Source organism: Nomascus leucogenys, chromosome 20 (assembly GCF_006542625.1).
Source record: "Nomascus leucogenys isolate Asia chromosome 20, Asia_NLE_v1, whole genome shotgun sequence".
Classification (NCBI taxonomy): domain Eukaryota; kingdom Metazoa; phylum Chordata; class Mammalia; order Primates; family Hylobatidae; genus Nomascus; species Nomascus leucogenys.
The window spans coordinates 78,813,062-78,831,720 of record NC_044400.1 but is presented as its reverse complement, the minus strand read 5'-3'; the positions used below and the strand labels follow the sequence as shown (position 1 = coordinate 78,831,720).

General features: G+C 47.9%; 1 protein-coding gene across 2 annotated transcripts in view; it reads left to right on the top strand.

Annotated features, from left to right (window-relative positions):
• Positions 1-18,659, top strand: part of AFAP1 (actin filament associated protein 1) — a 177,243-nt gene that overhangs the window by 126,119 nt on the left and 32,465 nt on the right. For both annotated transcript variants that reach the window (XM_030801160.1, XM_030801159.1), the window contains exons 9-10: positions 3,488-3,637; positions 12,359-12,570. In XM_030801160.1, coding sequence (XP_030657020.1) covers positions 3,488-3,637; positions 12,359-12,570 — 362 coding nt within the window. The remainder of the gene's footprint in view (positions 1-3,487; positions 3,638-12,358; positions 12,571-18,659) is intronic.

The following is an 18,659-nucleotide window of genomic DNA, read 5'->3' as shown; positions in this document are numbered from 1 at the left end:
TTTGCAACTGAGAGATTTCAGTTAAGCTCCTTTTATCCCAGCCATGTGGTAACTCAGACACATTTCTCTGCGGGCTGCATAGAGAAAATCCTGAACTCATACAGGTTTTTCTTAGTGTTAGAATCTCAGATGAAGAAAGAGACAGTCCAGGCTCCATGCGGTCAAAGCCACAGGGAACGACTCTGGAACTCCTGTTTCTTCTCTAAAGGCGGAATCCCTCCTGTCTAATAAACCGACACAGTATGGTTGATCCTGCAGCAGGCGTGAGGAGTGCAGGCTGAGGAGGTCCTGGGACCTTCTGTCTGGGTGCTGTGAGGCTCCTCAGCCCCACTTCACATCTGTAAGATGTCATCATTTGTGAATGTGTCTGTTGGTAGAAGTCATTGAATAAATAGTCTGATGGTATTAATTCTCATGCCCCTATTCCTCCCAGTGGCCTAAATAATAATAAAAAGCACCTGAATTCCCATTTCCATAGGTTACTGGCAAACTCTCTGGGTTTATGATACTCGTGGTTTTAGAGAGTGCCCCGCATTAGCCTTGCTCCAGTGGCGTGTGCCAGTGCCTGCCCACCTCACGGCCAGCGTGTGCCTGGACACTGCAGCTTTTCTACCCTCTAGCTGCAGGGGGCTGAGCGTTCTGAGTGTTGAGTTTTTCTTCCTGGTTCTGTGATCTGTGCTCATCTCTGCCTTCTGTTGATACGTAGCATCAAGTTGTTCTTGATGGTGTTCTCCTCATGTTCCCATATACTGGGACTTTTTCACCCCAGGATTACCGTATGTCTTCCTTTTTAAAAAACTAATCAGGGAGTATTCAGGGAATTCCAAGTTTTAATTGTAATCTCTTTTCTTTATAGTCAGAGTCGAGCAAGCACTTTGTCGGTCAAGTTGGGCTTTCATCTAACACCCCAGCTCGCTGCGATGGGCTGCATTGTCTGGGGTGGGGGTGGGGGAGCGCATCGTCTGTGGGGGATGCCTCTTGCTCCACCAGCCTTTCTCAGGGTGCCCCAGGCACTCGGGCTGTCCTAGCCAACAGGGTCTTCTCTGTAAAGCTCACGGGAATGGGGCTGTGGTGAAACATCCTCCTCTGGGTCTTCAGAAACAGCTGGGAGGGGCCGTCCACTGTTGCTGTCCCTCTTGGTTTGGTTGAAGTAACACTGAAGTGATACAGCTGTCCCAGCCGCATGCTCCCTGTCTGATGGTAGCTGGGAGGGGCTGTGCCTTCAGACTCAGGGATCGAAAGCGAGTCTCGGCGCTTTATTTTAAAAGAGGGTGTGTACGTGTTGGGAGAGTGGAAGGAGGGGTGGGGATGGCATTCCTGGGTTCTTTGTTTCTAATATCACACGAGGCCTAAGTCTGATTTGTTTAAAGTAACACAAAATTCTGGGACTGTGTTGTATTAGTCAGCTTGGGCTGCCATAACAGAATACCACAGACTGGGTGGCTGAAACAACATGCATTTAGACGGCCCTGGAGGCTGGAAGTCCAAGACCCAGGTGCCGCCAGGGTTGGTGCCTAGTGAGGGCTGTCTTCCTCAAAGGCGGCTCCCCTCCCACGGCCTTCACACGGCCTTTCTTCTGTGCCTGTGCCGTCTCTTCTTAGAAGGACGCTAACACTATAGGACCAGGACCTAAGCGGGAGGGTGGAGTGTGGGAGGACAAGGCCCGAGGCAGGAGACACCAGGGGTATGTTCTGCTGCCCTCGTGCGTTTGGCTGCGGTGGGGGCAGCAGGGTGGAGGTAGAAAGAGGACCACTTCCCGCTCCCCAGCAGAGAGAGACGGAGATTGGGAAGGAGAAGGGGACTGTGTGGGTGAGTGTGTGCGTGTGTAGAGGAAGGGTTTAGGAGTTAGGCCAGGGCGTGTCATCTTGTGTCCCTGGCTGCTTTTCCTCTGCAGTTCTTCTGCAGGATGTGTGTGGGTTCATTTGTTCCTGGGGTGGGGGGTTGGGGGTTGTCCTTGACTCTCATCACCTTCTGAAAGGGTCTGTGATCTCCAGAGGGTTGCAGCCAGCAGGTTGAGGGATTCGTGCTGGAGATGAAGGAGAAAGGGTCGGGCGGTGGGGTTTGCCCACGACACTGAGAATCTCTCTGTCCCCTCAGCTCCAGTGAGCCCCGCAGTGCAGTTGTGTCCTGAGTGCCTCGCTGGCCTCCCCTCAGCTCCAGTGCCGGGCACATAATGGCCCTTGGGAGATGAGACGGGCAGACAACTCACCTTCTCTGAGGGTCGCTCTCTGGCCCAAAGGTTCTTGTCACTCGGTTCTGGTGCTGTCTCACACACACGTTCTGATTTCTTGACTGATCCGTGCCCCTGTAATTCTGCCGGAGGTCACGGACAGAGCCCTCGGCAGTGGAGAGAGATGCCAGTGATGGGATGGGGCAGACACAGGATGCCAGCTGGCAGCTGACCCTGGGCCTCCATCGTGGGAGATGGCGGGGAGTGATGAGAACAACCCCGTGTTGTACCTCGCTGGCCCGTCTGCGTGGAGACTGCTTCTGTGGTCCTGCCGCTGTTGCTTGCCCACATGCGGGTCCAGAGTTGCTAGATCTTCCCATCTTTCAAAGGAAGCCAGGCATCATTTTTATGCACAATGTGTATGAGTTTTATGTTTCAGCAATTAACTCCAATTTAACACTGTCCTGGCTAAGCCAAACATGAGGGGCTGGAAGGCAGGCCCCTGGTCTGAGAGCTCTGGATGGGGCCGAGTCGAGTGTCTCACAGATGGCTGAGGGGCTCCTGAAGAAGAGTCAATTCCCCTTCCTTTCCTGGGCCTCCCCTTGCCAGCCAGGCCGGAGCTGCACTAGCTGCCTTCTGTTGGGGCTGCTTTCAGCCTGACAGCTTTTGTATCAGTGATGTTTTTCTTGCCTGGATGGTTTTCTCCCTGAGATGTGCATGGCTAGTTATTAATTTAAGTCAACCCCTGGACAGGCTTTCTCTGACCACCCAGCTGCTCTTCCACATAACCCTATCTTAGATCTCCATGTGGTCCTTGTTACAGGCTTCCTACCAGCAGCCCTGTGTTCTGCTGGAATCCCAGCATCTAGACCAACAGCCAGCACATAGCAAGTGTTCATTAAGTAAAAGTTGAGGGAAAGGCTGGGCACGGTGGCTCACACCTGTAATCCCAGCACTTTGGGAGGCCAAGGTGGGTGGATCACTTGAGCCCAGGAGTTTGAGACCAGCCTGGGCAATATGGTGAAACCCCATTTCTACAAAAAGTACAAAAATTAACCAGGTGTAGTGGCACGCACCTGTGGTCCCAGCTACTCCGGAGGCCAAGGTGGGAGGAGGATCAGTTGTGCCCAGGAGTTCAAGGCTGCAGTGAGCTGTGATCACAACACTGCACTCCAGCCAGGGGACAGAGTGAGACCCTGTCTTTAAAAAAAGAAAAAAATACCAAGGGAAAGAAGAAATGGGTTGTGATTTATGTTTACTTTTTTAATTAATATCTACAATTAAAACATGCTTTTTTGCTGTTGTTATTCTTGACAGTGAAGAGGAAGAAAAGTTCCAAATCAGAGGCCAAGGGCACTGTGTCGAAAGTCACTGGGAAAAAAATCACCAAGATCATCAGTCTGGGAAAGAAAAAGCCATCCACAGACGAGCAGACCTCCTCCGCCGAGGAAGATGTTCCCACCTGCGGTAAGACTGCACTTCCCAGAGACGAGCAGCGTGCACCTAAGTGGGTTTCATTTTCTCCTGCAGTGGTGTCGGTCCCCAGTTCATCCAAGGCTCATTAATTTCAGCTCTTTTGCACTGGACTTGGAATCATTCAGATAGTGGGAAATGTATTAAATGTTTACATTTCTGCCTCTTATTCATACAAGACTTTGCAGGCCTTTGAGATGATCTCTAAGGTTCTTTCAAGGAAAACAAAAATTTTCCCTTTAATCCTCTGAAGTTCCCCCAAATCCCTTGGAAGTATTTTTAAAGGGCAACATACGCAGGGGCTGCTGGTAAAGGATTATGGGAAAACCTTTACAGAACTAAGGCCAGTTCTTTCCCTTGGGCAAAGTGATAAAACTAAGCTTCCTTATCACGTCACTGTGTTAGTCACTTTCCTGTTGCTGCCAAAGGAATGCCTGAGGCTGGGTAATTGATAAAGAGAGGTTTATCTGGCTTATGGTTCTGCAGGCTATACAAGTATGGTGCCAGCATCAGCACAGCTTGTGATGAGGCCTCAGGAAGCTTTTACTCATGTCATGGCAAGGGCAGAGGGGGAGCTAGTGTGTCACATGGCAGGAGAAAGAGGAGCAGGTGCCAGGGTCTTTTGGGTAAACCATCAGATCTCACAGGAACCACTGGTGTGAGAACTCTCTCATTACTACAGGGGAGGCAGCAATCCATTCATAAGGGATCCGCTCCCATGACCCAAGCACCTCTCACCAGCCCTGCCCCCTACACTGGGGATCACATTTCAACATGAGATTTGGAGGGGAGAAACATCCAAACTATACCAATTATATGTCTCAAACCGAAGTTTCAAATCCAGTCTAACACATGGACCATCTCCCCGGTCAGTTTTTCATCCCATAAGTCATCTTTGAGCAGCTACCTTTTGGTGACCACAACAGCCCTGGCCCCCCATGGCTTCCAGTCTGATAGCAAAAGATAAGTACAAGCCCAGTTATCACAGAAACATGTATGTAGTAACTGGCTCTGGTGGGTGATAGGAGGGAAAACCCAAGAGGCCGTGAGAGGATCATAGGAACCTTGGTGGGCCAGGGGGATCCAGCATTGTGGGGTGGTCTCCATGAAGACATGGGTGAGAGTTTCCATCCAGAATGCCTTCTAGGCAATCAAGTTCAGAAGAACCGTGCGGCTCTTCCTAGGAGGAAAACTTGATGAGCTACGTTTTTGAGAAATTAGGAATGTGCTGTCATTTTCCTTGTGTACTGTTGCGGTTCACTCAGCTCCCTGCAGTGTGAGCCCATCATTCCTTCTATTTGAATAGTCATTCTAGTCAGCCCCACCCCTTATTGAGCACCGGTTATGTCCAAGGTGTTGGGTTTTATTTTGAGATGCCAAAAGATACCTCATTTAGTTCCTGCCCCGCAGCGCCTAAATGGGGCTATACACACAAAGATAAATGCATTCAACAGATCTCATGTCCCAGCGGTGTGGGCTCATGCCACAAGGATAATACAGAGGATGGGCCATGGTGGCTGGGAGGAGGGATGGATTGCAGGGGCAGATGAGAGGAGCCAGCAGGCACTATGGCGTGCACTGTCTTGAAGGGAAGATGGGCAAAGTCTCAGCTCCTCGGCAGCTTTCACAGTGTGATCTGGGAAGTTGCATCATATCGATTTCTGGTGGACACAATGAAGTTGTCTGGGCAGACAGCAGTGAAGTCATCATGTGGTTGAAGGAGTCTTGCAGAGGGGTCCTGTTGAAACAGCTGCTTGTGGGGTTGAGTTAGGAGGGAAGGCCATCACCATAAGGGTAACCGAGGAGCCTGGTGCGTTCTAAGCTCCCTGAACTTGGTCAAATGGCAGTTGAGTCACAGAAGCAGGCCAGTTGGTACTGATGTTTTTCCACTACCCTCCCTTCCCCTCCCTAAATAAGGCGAGAGCTAAAAGGGTGGCCACCCTGCTGAAGTGCTGTCAGAGGAAACAGCTGTAGCACGGAATGGGGAGGGTGAATGTGTTGGTGCCCCAGTGCTGGGCCCCGCTGACTCTCAGAGCGCATGGAAGGTGGGACTGCCTCATATCAGCCCTTGAGAGTTAGCGATTAGCAATAGAAAGTGGGAATTAGGGATTCAATACAGGAGTTAGGGATTAAAAATAGAAAGCGGGAATTAGGGATTCAATACAGGAGTTATGGATTAAAAACAGAAAGCGGGAATTAGCCAACAAGAAGGGAACTACTCTTTTTTTTTTTTTAATGCTCTAGGTCAGCGGAGGAAATAGAAATTCTTCCTTGAAAAACAATTAAACATTAATATGAAAGGCAATTGAGAGACTTTGGCCCAAACCCCTCCATTTACAAAGGAGAGCGATGAAGCTCAGAGAGCTTGTGTGGTTTGCTTGGAGCCACACAGTGAGCTGAGAGCAGACAGCCTCTGACCCAACTCTGCTGGTTCCCTGACCCACAGGCCTTCCCCTTATCCCTTCCCCCCAAAGATCGGAACACTCCCGTGGCTCTTGATAAATAGCTGCGTTTGTGCTGGTGACTAGACACTGCGGTAAACCCTCTTCTTGGGCACTTTCTTGGAAGCACAGTTGGTCACTCAGGGAGCAGGAATACTGAATCCACAGCATCTAATTAGACACATGGATTCCTATCAAACTGCTTAGTGGACAACTTTTGCCTCAATATTAACAGAACATCCTCTGTCCACAAGATTTTAAAGCTGTCATCTAGTTCTTTGCAGGGGAAAGGGGAGAGGGGAGGAGCTTTTAGAAAAATAAAGGGGCAACAGTGACCATTTTCAGTTATTTTAGTACAGCTGCAAAGTTTCAGGCAGAAAAAAGGAGCTGGACAAAGGCCCGAGAGACTGAGCCTGCCAAGTTGAGTCTCCGCAGCTGCTGCTCTCTGCTCCAGGGAGATCAAGGGCCGAGCTGGACTGGCCGGAAGTGCAGTGCTGCTGAGCCCACAGGACAGAGCTCCCAGGAGCCACTGAAAGCGGCGTTCAAATGCCAGCCCTTCCACACAGTGCAGCTGGGTCAGCGGTGCCCCTAAATGCAGGACAGAGCTGCTGTGAGGGCCTTGCTTGTGGGGGCAGGGGAGGGAAGGCTCTCTGCAGGTGCTTGCTGGCTGGAAAGGTTTAGGGGGGTTTGGGCCAAAGTCTCTCAATTGTCTTTCATATTAATGTGGCGAGGATTGCAGCCTGGCTGGCCGGGCCCGCCCGCCTAGCCCTGCAACGCCTATTGAGTGACGTTGACTGACGCGTTTAGCATTGGGCAGGTCAGCTCAGCGCACAGCCGCGTAGATAATATGATCTGAGACATGCGCAAAGACCCGTGACCAAAATTTATCTCTTATTTGCCCTTCTCCTGTGCTTACAAGTCCTGGAATTAGTGTCACTTTAAGAATTAAGCTGTAGTTACCAGGAAATGCATTTCCACCTTTTTCTGTCTTCCCCATCCCTATTTCTGCCTGTGGCTGGGACTGTGGCACCTTTTGACTGGCTCACCTCGTTCTACTCTGTGTCCCTCGCCCAGGCCACCAGATGGAAGTTTTGAAACGTTAATCATATCACATTCTGCGTTGAGAAAAACCAAAAGTGCCTCCTTTGTTGCCAGTTCAGGGCCTCTTAACACTGCTGTCCCCACTTCACTTTTCTGCCTTCTACATGACTGGCGTAAGAACAGGGGCTCATTGGCGCACTGCCTGTGTCCACAGCACCGTGCAGAGCCTGGCAGACGATAACCAGCTCAGTAAATACTTACTGAATGCATGCATTCCTTTAAGCAAATTGCTTCACCTCTGGGAATGTCAGGCTCCTTCATCTATGAAATGGCTCAATACTTCAATTCCTTGGTTTTCATAAAAACTGAGGATAAAATACATGAAACACTGAGCTCAGTGCCTCGCCCATCATTTATGCTCAGTACATGGTCACTGTGATTATCCATGTATTCATGCGACATGTGTTTTAAAAACATCACCTAAGCATACCAGACCTATTCAAGGCACAGTAAATGCAACTTCAGACGAGTAAACCATGAGAAACGGGCAGGCTGAGAGAAAGGAAAGGCCCCAGGGTGCAAGTCGGAGGCTTCCTGGATCCTGGGTAGCCATTCCCAGGGTCCTTTCCAGCTGAAATGTTCTGTGACTTTATGAAGCTCTTTCAATGGCAGGATTTTTTAGTAGACATTCAGGAAAGTAAGATACATTTCAGTTGGCATCATAATCCACTTCCACGAAAACCGGACGAAGCCAGGCACTGTAGCATGCAGCTGGAATCCCCGCGACTCGGGAGGCCGAGGCGAGAGGATCGCTTGATGCCAGGAGTTTGAGACCAGCCTCAGCAACATAGCAAGGCCCCACCTCAAAAAAAAGAAATCAGATGCAGTCTGATGAAAGGGCAGGAAGGCATTCTTAGTCCAAGAGCCACCATGACAGGCTGTTGGTGTACCAGCTGCTCTGCCCCTGGCCTCGTCGAGGACACACTGTGAAGAGCAGGAAGGAGGCGTTTGGCTTTAGCAGGCCCGTGATCAGCTGCCAGCAGTTTCCTGACATTTGGTTTCTCCAAAAGCTGCTGCTTGGTGCCCCTCTTGCAGGCCCCTCTCCTCCTACCTGATCAGAAACAAATACTTGCTAAGATATAATGAATAGTTACATTGGGATAAAAGGTCTCTCAAAAGTGTTGAACGTTTTGGCCACATGTAACCAAAGCACAGTAGCCTCTGGGGTGGGCAGGCACTATCATTTCCCTTCCTAAAGAGAATAAATAAATGGAAACTTGGCCACGCTTCTAAAAGGCTTTGCCTGCCTGTTCTCCTGCAGCTGCCGGAATTCGAGAGCCACCTGGCACGGAGACCCGCGACGCCCCATATCCGGAACAGCTGACCGGGAGGGTTTATATCTGTTCCCCTCCATCTGTATGTTTTGTTTAATCTTCGGGCTGTAAAGTTAGTTTTATATTTCTAGTGAAATCTCCTCATGCACTCTTGCCACTGTCGTTGCCAGAAATTGCACTGTTTCTTTTGAATTTGGAGCAGAAATCAGCTGAAAACATTAAACTAGACTCACAAATTTTTAAAATTTAGTAACACCTTACCATAATATGATGAGTGAGATTCAAAAATAAAACCAGTTCTATCTGGACCTGCCTTGTTGAGTAGTTAAATCGTGAGACGCCCTGGGTGAGCCTTGAAGCTCCAGCCTGCAGTTCTTTCTGCAGGAGCCAAGTTGGCCTTGTCCTGGCTGCACTCTGGCACCACCTGGTGGTGGATGTCGTTCCAGCGTAACTGTTCCTGGAGATGACTTGGGGTCCGGGTCAGCACTGATTTCATCAGCCAGGCTAGAGGTGTCAGATTGGGAGAATACTGGGGAGTCCAGAGGACCCCCTGACTCTAGACTGCTTAGATGAGGTTGTCTGCCATTTCCTGCGTGGCCTCTTCATGTTCCCTACCCAGAAAGTAGGAACTTTGGGTCTCCCCATTTTGAGAAATGGGGGCAGGGGGCTGGACGGGGTAGGGGCAGTCGCTGAAAACAGACAGGTGACTGTGGGGCCACCTACTGATGTGAACAGGTCTGTTATCCCAGGGGATTTTTTTCTGGGGAAAATTGGGGGTATTATAATTTCATATAAAATCATGTTCTAAATAACATGTGGATCTGTCCAATATAATCATCCCTTTTATGGCTGAAGTGTCAAGAAATTCATAGTATCTGGTGGCTTTGGGCCAGATTCTGTCAGGGAAGAAGACACCATGAGAGTCCATGCCCCTCTTCGGGACCAGGTCCCCTGTGGTTGGGGATCGGGGTCAGGCCCTCTGTGGCTGGGGATCAGGACTGGACCCCCTGTGGTTGGGAATTGCCGCCCCACTGCAGAGTCCATGCCCTCTTGGGGACTGGGTCTTCTGTGGTTGGGAATCGGGACTGGGTCCTCCGTGGTTGGGAATCAGGACTGGGTCCTCTGTGGTTGGGAATTGCTGCCCCGCCGAACTGTACGGTCTCTGTCATTGAGGTCACTACCATTTCAATTCTCGGTTTCTTCCGCTCCTTCTCCGGGCCCTGTGAAGGGGTGCCTGGTCCCTGACCACTCCAGAGCACGGGCTGTTTTCCTTGCCCTGTAGCTTACTGCTCCTGTTCAGAAACCATTTTTGGGCATGTTATCTTAATGCACCTCAGTATGTGAAGTTATTTGAGGGGAGTCCTTGCCTTCCTTTTCCTTTTATATACACCATTGCGTTTGTCAGCTCATGCTCAAAACATACTTAGGATTGACACAGTTGGCTGTCCTTGCATGAAGGTCTAAAACTGTAAAAATGGTGGCTTTCAGCCTGCGTGGTTGCTCTAGATGGTGTCAGAGCCATGGCGAGCACGTGGTTCCCAGCGCTGTTACTCGGATGCTCAGATATGATAGTTGACTCTCTTTTTAAGTAGAGGTTTCTTTTTTCTTTTTAAAGACTAAATGTATTGGCCTGTAATCCCAGCACTTTGGGAGGCTGAGGTGGGCGGATCACAAGGTCAGGAGATCGAGGCCATCCTGGCTAACACGGTGAAACCCCGTCGCTACCAAAAATACAAAAAATTAGCCAGGAGTGGTGGCAGGTGCCTGTAGTCAGTCCCAGCTACTTGGAGGCTGGGGCAGGAGAATGGTATGAACCCGGGAGGCAGAGCTTGCAGTGAGCTGAGATCACGCCACTGTACTGCAGCCTGCCAGCCTGGGCGACAGAGCGAGACTCCGTCTCAAAAAAAAAAAAAGAAAAGAAAAGAATAAATGTATTGGAACTACATCATTTACAAATAGCATTTTACAGAAGAAAAATAGTGATATAAGGCACCAGTTGTATTCATATTAACAGCTCTTTATCTGCCGTCTTTAACTCCCAACAGGAGTTCAGGTCTGGCTTTGCTGTGTGGTTCTTGGACAAGATACTTCACATTATCTGTCAGTTAACGTCCTCCTTCAAGAAGTAAAGCCTCTGAGACTCTTTCTTTGATTCTAGAGCCTCTTCGCCTCCCTGCAGCCCTCCTAAGTGTCTGAAGTACAAGGAGCTTGGATCGAGTGTAGTTTGCTCTCTGAACACAAGAGGGCGGCCACGGCACAGGCCTTGGAGCCTCAGCCTGGCTCGTCCTTTCTCTGTCACTCCCTAAGGACAGCAGCCCACACCCCAGATGAAAGTTTTAGTTCCAGAAGAAGCAGTGTGCATTTCTCTTCAGTGTGTGTTGGTAGAAGTGACGTCACATTCAGCTAATGAAAATTTAGACTTTATAAGTGCTTACCTAGTAAGCCACTGAACCAATATTTATAAGTAATAAAGCATCATTCTGGGTCCTGAACATACCCCTCTCTCTCTTTTTTTTTTGTCTTTATAGCATTTATCAAGTACTAATAAGGTGTGTAAGACTGAGAACATAAAAGCAGTAAGAAACATCCTCCAAAACCCTTTTGGAAAGGCATTTTAATTGATTAGTTTTTTTTTTTTTTTTTTAAGTGATAGGGTCTCACTGTGTTGCCCAGGCTGATCTTGAACTCCTAACCTCAGGTGATCTTCCTGCCCCGGCCTCCCAAGTAGCTGGGACTACTATTGGCTGGAAAAGGAATCTGAAAAATCAGAATTGGAAAAGGATGTATTTTGTTTTGTTTCTTAACATTTTTGAGGCAGGGGTATGTGTGACATTTTTGAGGCAGGGGTATGTGTTTGTGTGCATGTGTGAATTTGAAGGAGTAGGTGAACTTCAGTTAGGAATCTAGTACTTCTTTTTCTCCCACTATCAACATTTTCTATGCTATTTAACTCGCTTTCTAAATCTCAAAGGAAGGGGGCAGTAATTTACTAGCATTATGGTGTAGTTGGAAGGTACAGCCACCCTAATATGCATTTTTTCATGCCTTGTTATTTCTAGAAGAATGCATTTTATGTTTGTAACAAGTGAAAAGTGTCCATTTCCTGTATTTGAGGAGGTTTTTTTTTTTTTTTTTTTGAATGAGGATAATTTTTCGTGTCATTCTACCACTCCTCTATCTGTGGTATACTGAAGATGTTGTGCCGTACAGAGACACGGATCACAAACTTTCATGTACATTCAGACTTTAGAGTTTAGATTTCCTCCGGGCAGCTTCAGCAGTCGCTTTGCAGTTTCAGGAGCAGAAAGGCGGCAGGTGCATCCTGAGCCTCGGGTGGGAACTCTGCCATCTGCAGGCTACTTCCAGCGCTGCGGATCTTAGTGCCTCCCAGGGCCTCCTATTTCTTGGAAAGTTTTCATTTTTAGATAGTTTTTGTTTCTTCATGTTAAGCCAAAATCTGCCTGCCTGTGACTCTTACCCTACTTGTATCATTTGCAGCTGCTCAAAATAAATGAAATCCTTTTCCAGTTTGAAGGCAGCTGTTGTGCCCCCATCCTGGCCATCCAAAACCTGACAGCTTGCTAACTTCTCACGTGCTTTAGGTGAATTCCATAGTCCCACATCAACACTAGGTGTCTGGTAACTGGTTCTTCACACATGTTCAGTTAGGGGCCTCCAGATACGGTCTGTGTGGTGTCATGAAAAGCCCCCAGAACTTGTGATGCTATAGGCATGGCTCTCCTAGTTTATGTGAATTTGCATTTAAAGCTTGATCGATCGTGTGAGGGATTTGTTTTATCCACACTCCCATCCCTGGGCCCCCTCAGTGCGACTCTAGACGTCTTCACCACGCCTGGTCTTGTCCGAGGCAGCTGACCTGTGGCCTTGTGTCCCCGCAGGCTATCTGAACGTGCTCTCCAACAGCCGCTGGCGGGAGCGCTGGTGCCGAGTGAAAGATAACAAGCTCATTTTCCACAAGGACAGGACCGACCTGAAGACCCATATTGTGTCTATTCCGCTCCGTGGCTGCGAGGTGATCCCGGGTTTGGATTCTAAACATCCTCTGACGTTCCGGCTGCTGCGCAATGGCCAGGAGGTTGCAGTGTTGGAGGTAGGGTTTTTCCCAGGGGCTGTACTCCACAGAGGGACACACGCGGTGATTTTCCTTTCAAAAGGCGAACGCTGACGCCTGTATCAAAATTCCTCCCATCTTGCTGACAGCGCGCTTTTGGGCCCACCCCCTTTTCTCTCACTGCCCAGTCCATGAGTCTTTGCTTTACTTCTTGCCTCAGTTTTTTTTCTGGGAGATACGACAATGCCGGCACCCCAGCACCACATTCTACCCATTTGTACACATCAGATTGGCTTGCCTCCTTGTCTGAGTTCCTCTTTATGCCTGTTTGCAGGGAAATTAAATACACAATCCTATAGAGTACATTGCTTTTCTAAAGCACCTGGAAAATAACTTGTTTTAAAATTTCCAGGAAAGCTCTTTCCTCCTAGGAGCTTTTTGAAATGGTGGTAAATGTTTCCTTTGGAATGTTCTGGACTTCTTTACAGATGGAAGACTTTTTGGGGCCATCTGAATGCCTTATAGACGGCGGCCAATGAGCCACGTGGCACAGACACCGAAAGAGCGCCTTTGCTGTTTTGGAGCCCTGGCCTTGGTGCACGCTTTGTTATTTATTTGGCTGCTTCACTAGAATTTCTTGCTCATGAAAGCAGAAAAGACAGTTAAAACTCATAGCTACATACTCAAAACTTTCATTATTGAAAGTTTTTAATTTTTCATCATAGAAAACGTTCCATTGATGTTTTCCACCCAGTTTTAGACCTTTTTTTCCTGTGATTTTTCCCTTTATTTCTGAGTCTTTCCCCCTCTTAGTGTTATTATGACCAAGATGCAAAGATAAACACACACACACATAGATAGATCCGTGCGTTCACACACCAGATGGTCACATCCATGTCATGCACCTTATGCTGTAGAATCGATAGAAACGAGTTCATGTGAGGTGTGTGCTCTAAATGCGTGCACAGTGACGCTCATCGGCGGAGGAGGGAGTGCCTGGGGCTGCGACCTAAACCACGGCTGCCCAGTCAGGCAATCTTTCTGAACATCTTGAATTTCACCCATAGGAGTTCATTGCAGGGACTATTTTCATAGAGGCTGCTTTTTTTTTTTTTTGGTGGGGATGAAAAATAGATGAACACTTTTTCCTGCAGGGCTCAGGAGGTAAGGGAAGGTCAGAAGCACGCACTGCCGTCCCCGTGGCTGGTTTTGCAGCAGTGTGATCTAACAGAGAGGGCCGGGCTCAGATGGGCTTGGGACAGCTGGGTTCCAGTCTCAGCTGTGTGCAGACCCTGACCACGGCCAAAGCTTTTGTTCTCTCTCAGCTTCTTTTTTTTTGAGATGGAGTCTCGCTCTGTCTCCCAGGCTGGAGTGCAGTGGCGCAATCTCGGCTCACTGCAAGCTCCGCCTCCCGGGTTCACGCCATTCTCCTGCCTCAGCCTCTCCGAGTAGCTGGGACTACAGGCGCCTGCCACCACGCCCGGCTAATTGTTTGTATTTTTAGTAGAGACGGAGTTTCACCGTGGTCTCGATCTCCTGACCTCGTGATCCGCCCGCCTCGGCCTCCCAAAGTGCTGGGATTACAAGTGTGAGCCACCGCGCCCGGCCCTCTCTCAGCTTCTTTACCCATCGTAAAACATGAATGCTGAGCTAGAGTCAGTGTACCTTGTAAACCTTTATGTAGGCTGAAAACTGGAGGGTGGGTGGCGGTGGAAAAAAGCTGAAAACTTAAACTGTATTCTTGATGTAACAATGCGGGTCTCCCATGAGAGCTCTGACAGCAGATCTGAGAAGGGTTGCAAGGAGAAGGAGGCAGGAATTGGCACGGGTTAGATACAGGAATGAAGAGGGAGACGCTGGGCAAGTGCCCAGACAGAGAAGCTGGGGGTGGGGTGGGGGTGGGTGGAAGTTGGGAGCTGTTTGGTGAAGAAGTCACCTGCCCTGCCATTGCTAGGGGCACAGTAGCTGTGTGCCCCGAGTCCTGGAGAGAAAGCAGTAGCATTTCATACCTTCACAAACGCTTGGACCACTGAGGAAGGTGCTTATTCCTTGAGAGAGCTGAAGTGAGTAGACTCAGTTTCCTGAATGACACGACAGCAAGAATTGGAAGTTTACCCCGTATCACTTCCTGTACGACAACTATTTTTACAGCTGAAAAGTGACAACTTACAAGTGACACATAAAACATCTACAGCCTTCCAATGTAAGCAAGAAGCCTGACCTCATCAGTGGCGAAATGCCGTGAACCAGCCAATAGAGTTGCAATCAATACTTTTTCCAAGATCCTTTTATTTTAACTTTTGTTTTGAGATAATTTCAGAGTTACCGAAAAGTTGCAAGGATAGCACAAAGGATGCCTGTGCGCCCTTCACCCATATCCGCCAAAGACCAACACTGCACATGCTTGCTGTCTCTTGCACAGCCCTGCGTGTGCACTCTCCCCCCTGCCCCTTTCTCTCTCTGTATGTCTTTGTGTAGGATTTTTTTCGGAACCTTTTGCAGGTATGTTGTGCTTTTATCCGTAAATACTTTGGTGTATATTTGCTGAAAACACCTTACAAGAACCACAGTGTAATATGATCACAGTCAGGAAACTACCATGCATACAGCACGCTGGTCTGAGTCCTAGCTCTTCGTCAGGTTTTCCTAGTTATTCCTATCATGTCCTTCATGAGCAGAAGGAAACCCCAGCCCCTGTGCTGTAGTCCGCTGCCGTGTCTCCTTAGCCTGCTCTGTCTGGCTTGACAACATTGACACCTTAGGAAGGAGACTGTTCTTCTGTAGAAGGCTCCCAGGTTTGGGCGCGTCTGCTGTTGCCTCTCCCTGGGATCTAGCAGAGAATTATAGCAGGAGCCCATGGAGGTGGCGGCATGTTTTATGCTGCGTCACATCAGGAGGCCCACAGCGTCTGTGTGTCACACTGCTCATGATGTTAATTTTGATCCCGTGGGTAAGGTTTCCCCACTGTAAATTGACTGCATTTCCCCCCCCGCCCATAAGTCTCATGTAGGAAGATGCTTTGAAACTATGTAATTGTCCTGTTATTACTCACAATTTCACCCACTGGTTCCAGCATCCATTAATGACTCTTGCCTGAAACAATCATAATGACAGTTGCTCAATGGTGACGTTCTAATTCCGTTATTCCTTCAACATTTATTAGCTAGCATCTTCTGCGACACTATTTTCCTTTACTCCCATTTAATTATTCGTTTGTTTATATATATATGTATGTATATCAGTGGGAATTCCTAGATTATTATTATTAATTATTATTTTTGAGACAAGTTCTCACTCTGTCATCCAGGCTGGAGTGCAGTGGCGCAGTCGGCTTACTGTAACCTCCACCTCCCAGGTTCAAGTGATTCTCCTGCCTCAGCCTCCCGAGTCGCTGGGATTACAGATGTGCCACCACACCCGGCTAATTTTTGTGTTTTTTAGTAGAGACGGGGTTTCACCATGTTAGCCAGGCTGGTCTCAAACTCCTGACTTCAAGTCAACTGCCCGCCTTGGCATCCCAAAGTGCTGAGATTATAGGCGTGAGCCACCGCGCCCAGCCCATAAATTTTTTTTTTTTTTTGAGACAAGTCTCGCCCTGTTGCCCAGGCTGGAGTGCAGTGGCGCGGTCTCTGCTCACTGCAAGCTCCGCCTCCCGGGTTCACGCCATTCTCCTGCCTCAGCCTCCCGAGTAGCTGGGATTACAGGTGCCTGCCACCATGCCCGGCTAATTTTTTTGTAGTTTTTAGTAGAGAGGGGGTTTCACCGTGTTAGCCAGGATGGTCTCGATCTCCTGACCTCGTGATCCGCCCGCCTCGGTCTCCCAAAGTGCTGGGATTATAGGCGTGAGCCACCGCGCCTGGTCCAGCCCATAGATTTTTAATCAGTGATTATATCCTTTACTGTCGTGACTTATTTTGGTCAAACTATCACAGATTTGGTCAGCAGGAGGCCCTCGGAGCTGGCTGGCTGTCCTTTGCCATGTCCCTGTAATAAAAAGACTACAGTCCATCATGCTTGGAGCACTTTCCTTACTTTATGGCACAAGGAGATGCCCCAGGCTCATCCTGTACTTTGCCGTCCTCCAGACCTGGAGTCAGCTGTTCCTCCAAAGCATGCTATTCCTTTTAGTGGAGAATGGCGGAGAATTGAGAAGCCAGGATCTGGGGGCCAGATGTGCTCACTTCTGCCGCGGGCCAGAGCTCCTGGGTCTTTTCAGTAGACAAACACTGGAAACAGATGTGTGGATGTGGATGTGGATACATACACACACATTCACATGTTTATATGTTATACATAGGACAGATACTTATAAGTGTATATATACACGTACATGCATCCATGCATATGTGCACCCACACACATCTCTATGTCTATACCTATCTACATATTAAAAGCTATGAGAACTAATACCTCCAACACCACAGTGTTATTTTTTAAAAGCCTCTGAGGTAATTTCATACAGTGAACTATGAAGAAAACAATTGGTAAACTCTAATAATATCAGTTACATCTTAGATATTAATTGTATTAAAACATTTTTAAAATGCTTTGATGAAATGGTTATAATGACATAGGTATAGATTAATCATGGATACATTCTCAATATAGATTTTGTTTGCCGGGTGCAGTGGCTCGTGCCTGTAATCCCAGCACTTTGGGAGGCCGAGGCGGGCGGATCATGAGGTCAGGAGATCGAGACCATCCTGGCTAACACGGTGAAAACCTTGTCTCTACTAAAAATACGAAAAATTATCCAGGCGTGGTAGTGGGCGCCTGTAGTCCCAGCTACTTGGGAGGCTGAGGCAGGAGACTGGCGTGAACCTGGGAGGCAGAGCTTGCAGTGAGCTGAGATCGTGCCACTGCACTCCAGCCTGGGTGAAAGAGCAAGACTTGGTCTCAAAAAAAAAAGATTTTGTTTTAGGAAGGACATAAGACCTGTGAAGAGAACACATTTGTGATTTTTTTTAAATCCAGGTATTCAAATCAATTCATTTTAATTTGGCAAACACTGATTCTGTTTTTATTCTCTGTAAGGTACTTAATGGGAATTCCTTCCCTTTGTCCTCATGGCCTCATTGTGTATGGTTAGTAATGATTTGTTATATGGAAAATATCACTAGCCAGTTTCTCAACATAAAAAAAATAGCTGCTGCTTTCTTAACATCCCTTCTTTTACAGAGGCCTTTATACATGGCATGGAATATTTACAATTGCTTATATTTTGATTGGTGTTAAACTTGTCAAGGTTTTAATTATAAAACCCAATTTTCTTTAAGCTCAACTTAGAGATCTTTATTTAAATTAGTAATTTTTATAAGCAATAAAATTTTTTTCTTCAACATTCAGTTAACTCATAAATTAATTACGGCTTAATTTCTCCTAAACTTTAACCATTATTTACATATTTGATTAATCAAAATTTTTAAAGATTTCAAATACCATTAAAAATGTAACTGATTTTCTAAATCACTTTAAAACAATGGGTTAAAGCTGGGCATGGTGGCTCACAACTGTAATCCTAGCACTTTGGGAGGCTGAGGTAGGAGAATCACTTGAGCCTGGGAGTTCAAGACCAGCCTGGGCAAGATGGTGAGACCCTGTCTCGACAAATAAAAAATAAAAAAATTAGCTGGGCTTGGTGGTGAGCACCTGTAGTCCCAGCTGCTTGGGAGGCTGAGGCAGGAGGATTGCTTGAGCCCAGGAGTTGGAGGCTGCAGTGAGCTATGATCACACCACTGCACTCCAGCCTGGGTGACAGAGCGAGACCCTGTCTCAAAAAAATAAAAATAAAAATAAAAGGATGGCTTAAAAATTGAACAAACATAATCTTGAAGACATATTTCAGACTTGCAAATTAAGCAGACCAAATGGAGGAGATAGCAAACATCTTAAAAAATGGTGTGCCTAAAGCAGCCCAGTGATTACAGTGTCATTTCCCCTGTGGAAACACAATTGATATCAAAGGAAATTACTTTTTTATATCATCTAATCAAGAAAGTAAATGACCATTTCAGGCCCATGTAGGGGGGCTCACCCAGGGCTTCTGGTATAAAAAAGTTTGCGACCAGTAAAGGGCCTGGAGCTTGGTCGCGCTTCCCAAGTCAGGCAGCAGCAGCTGGGACGTGCTC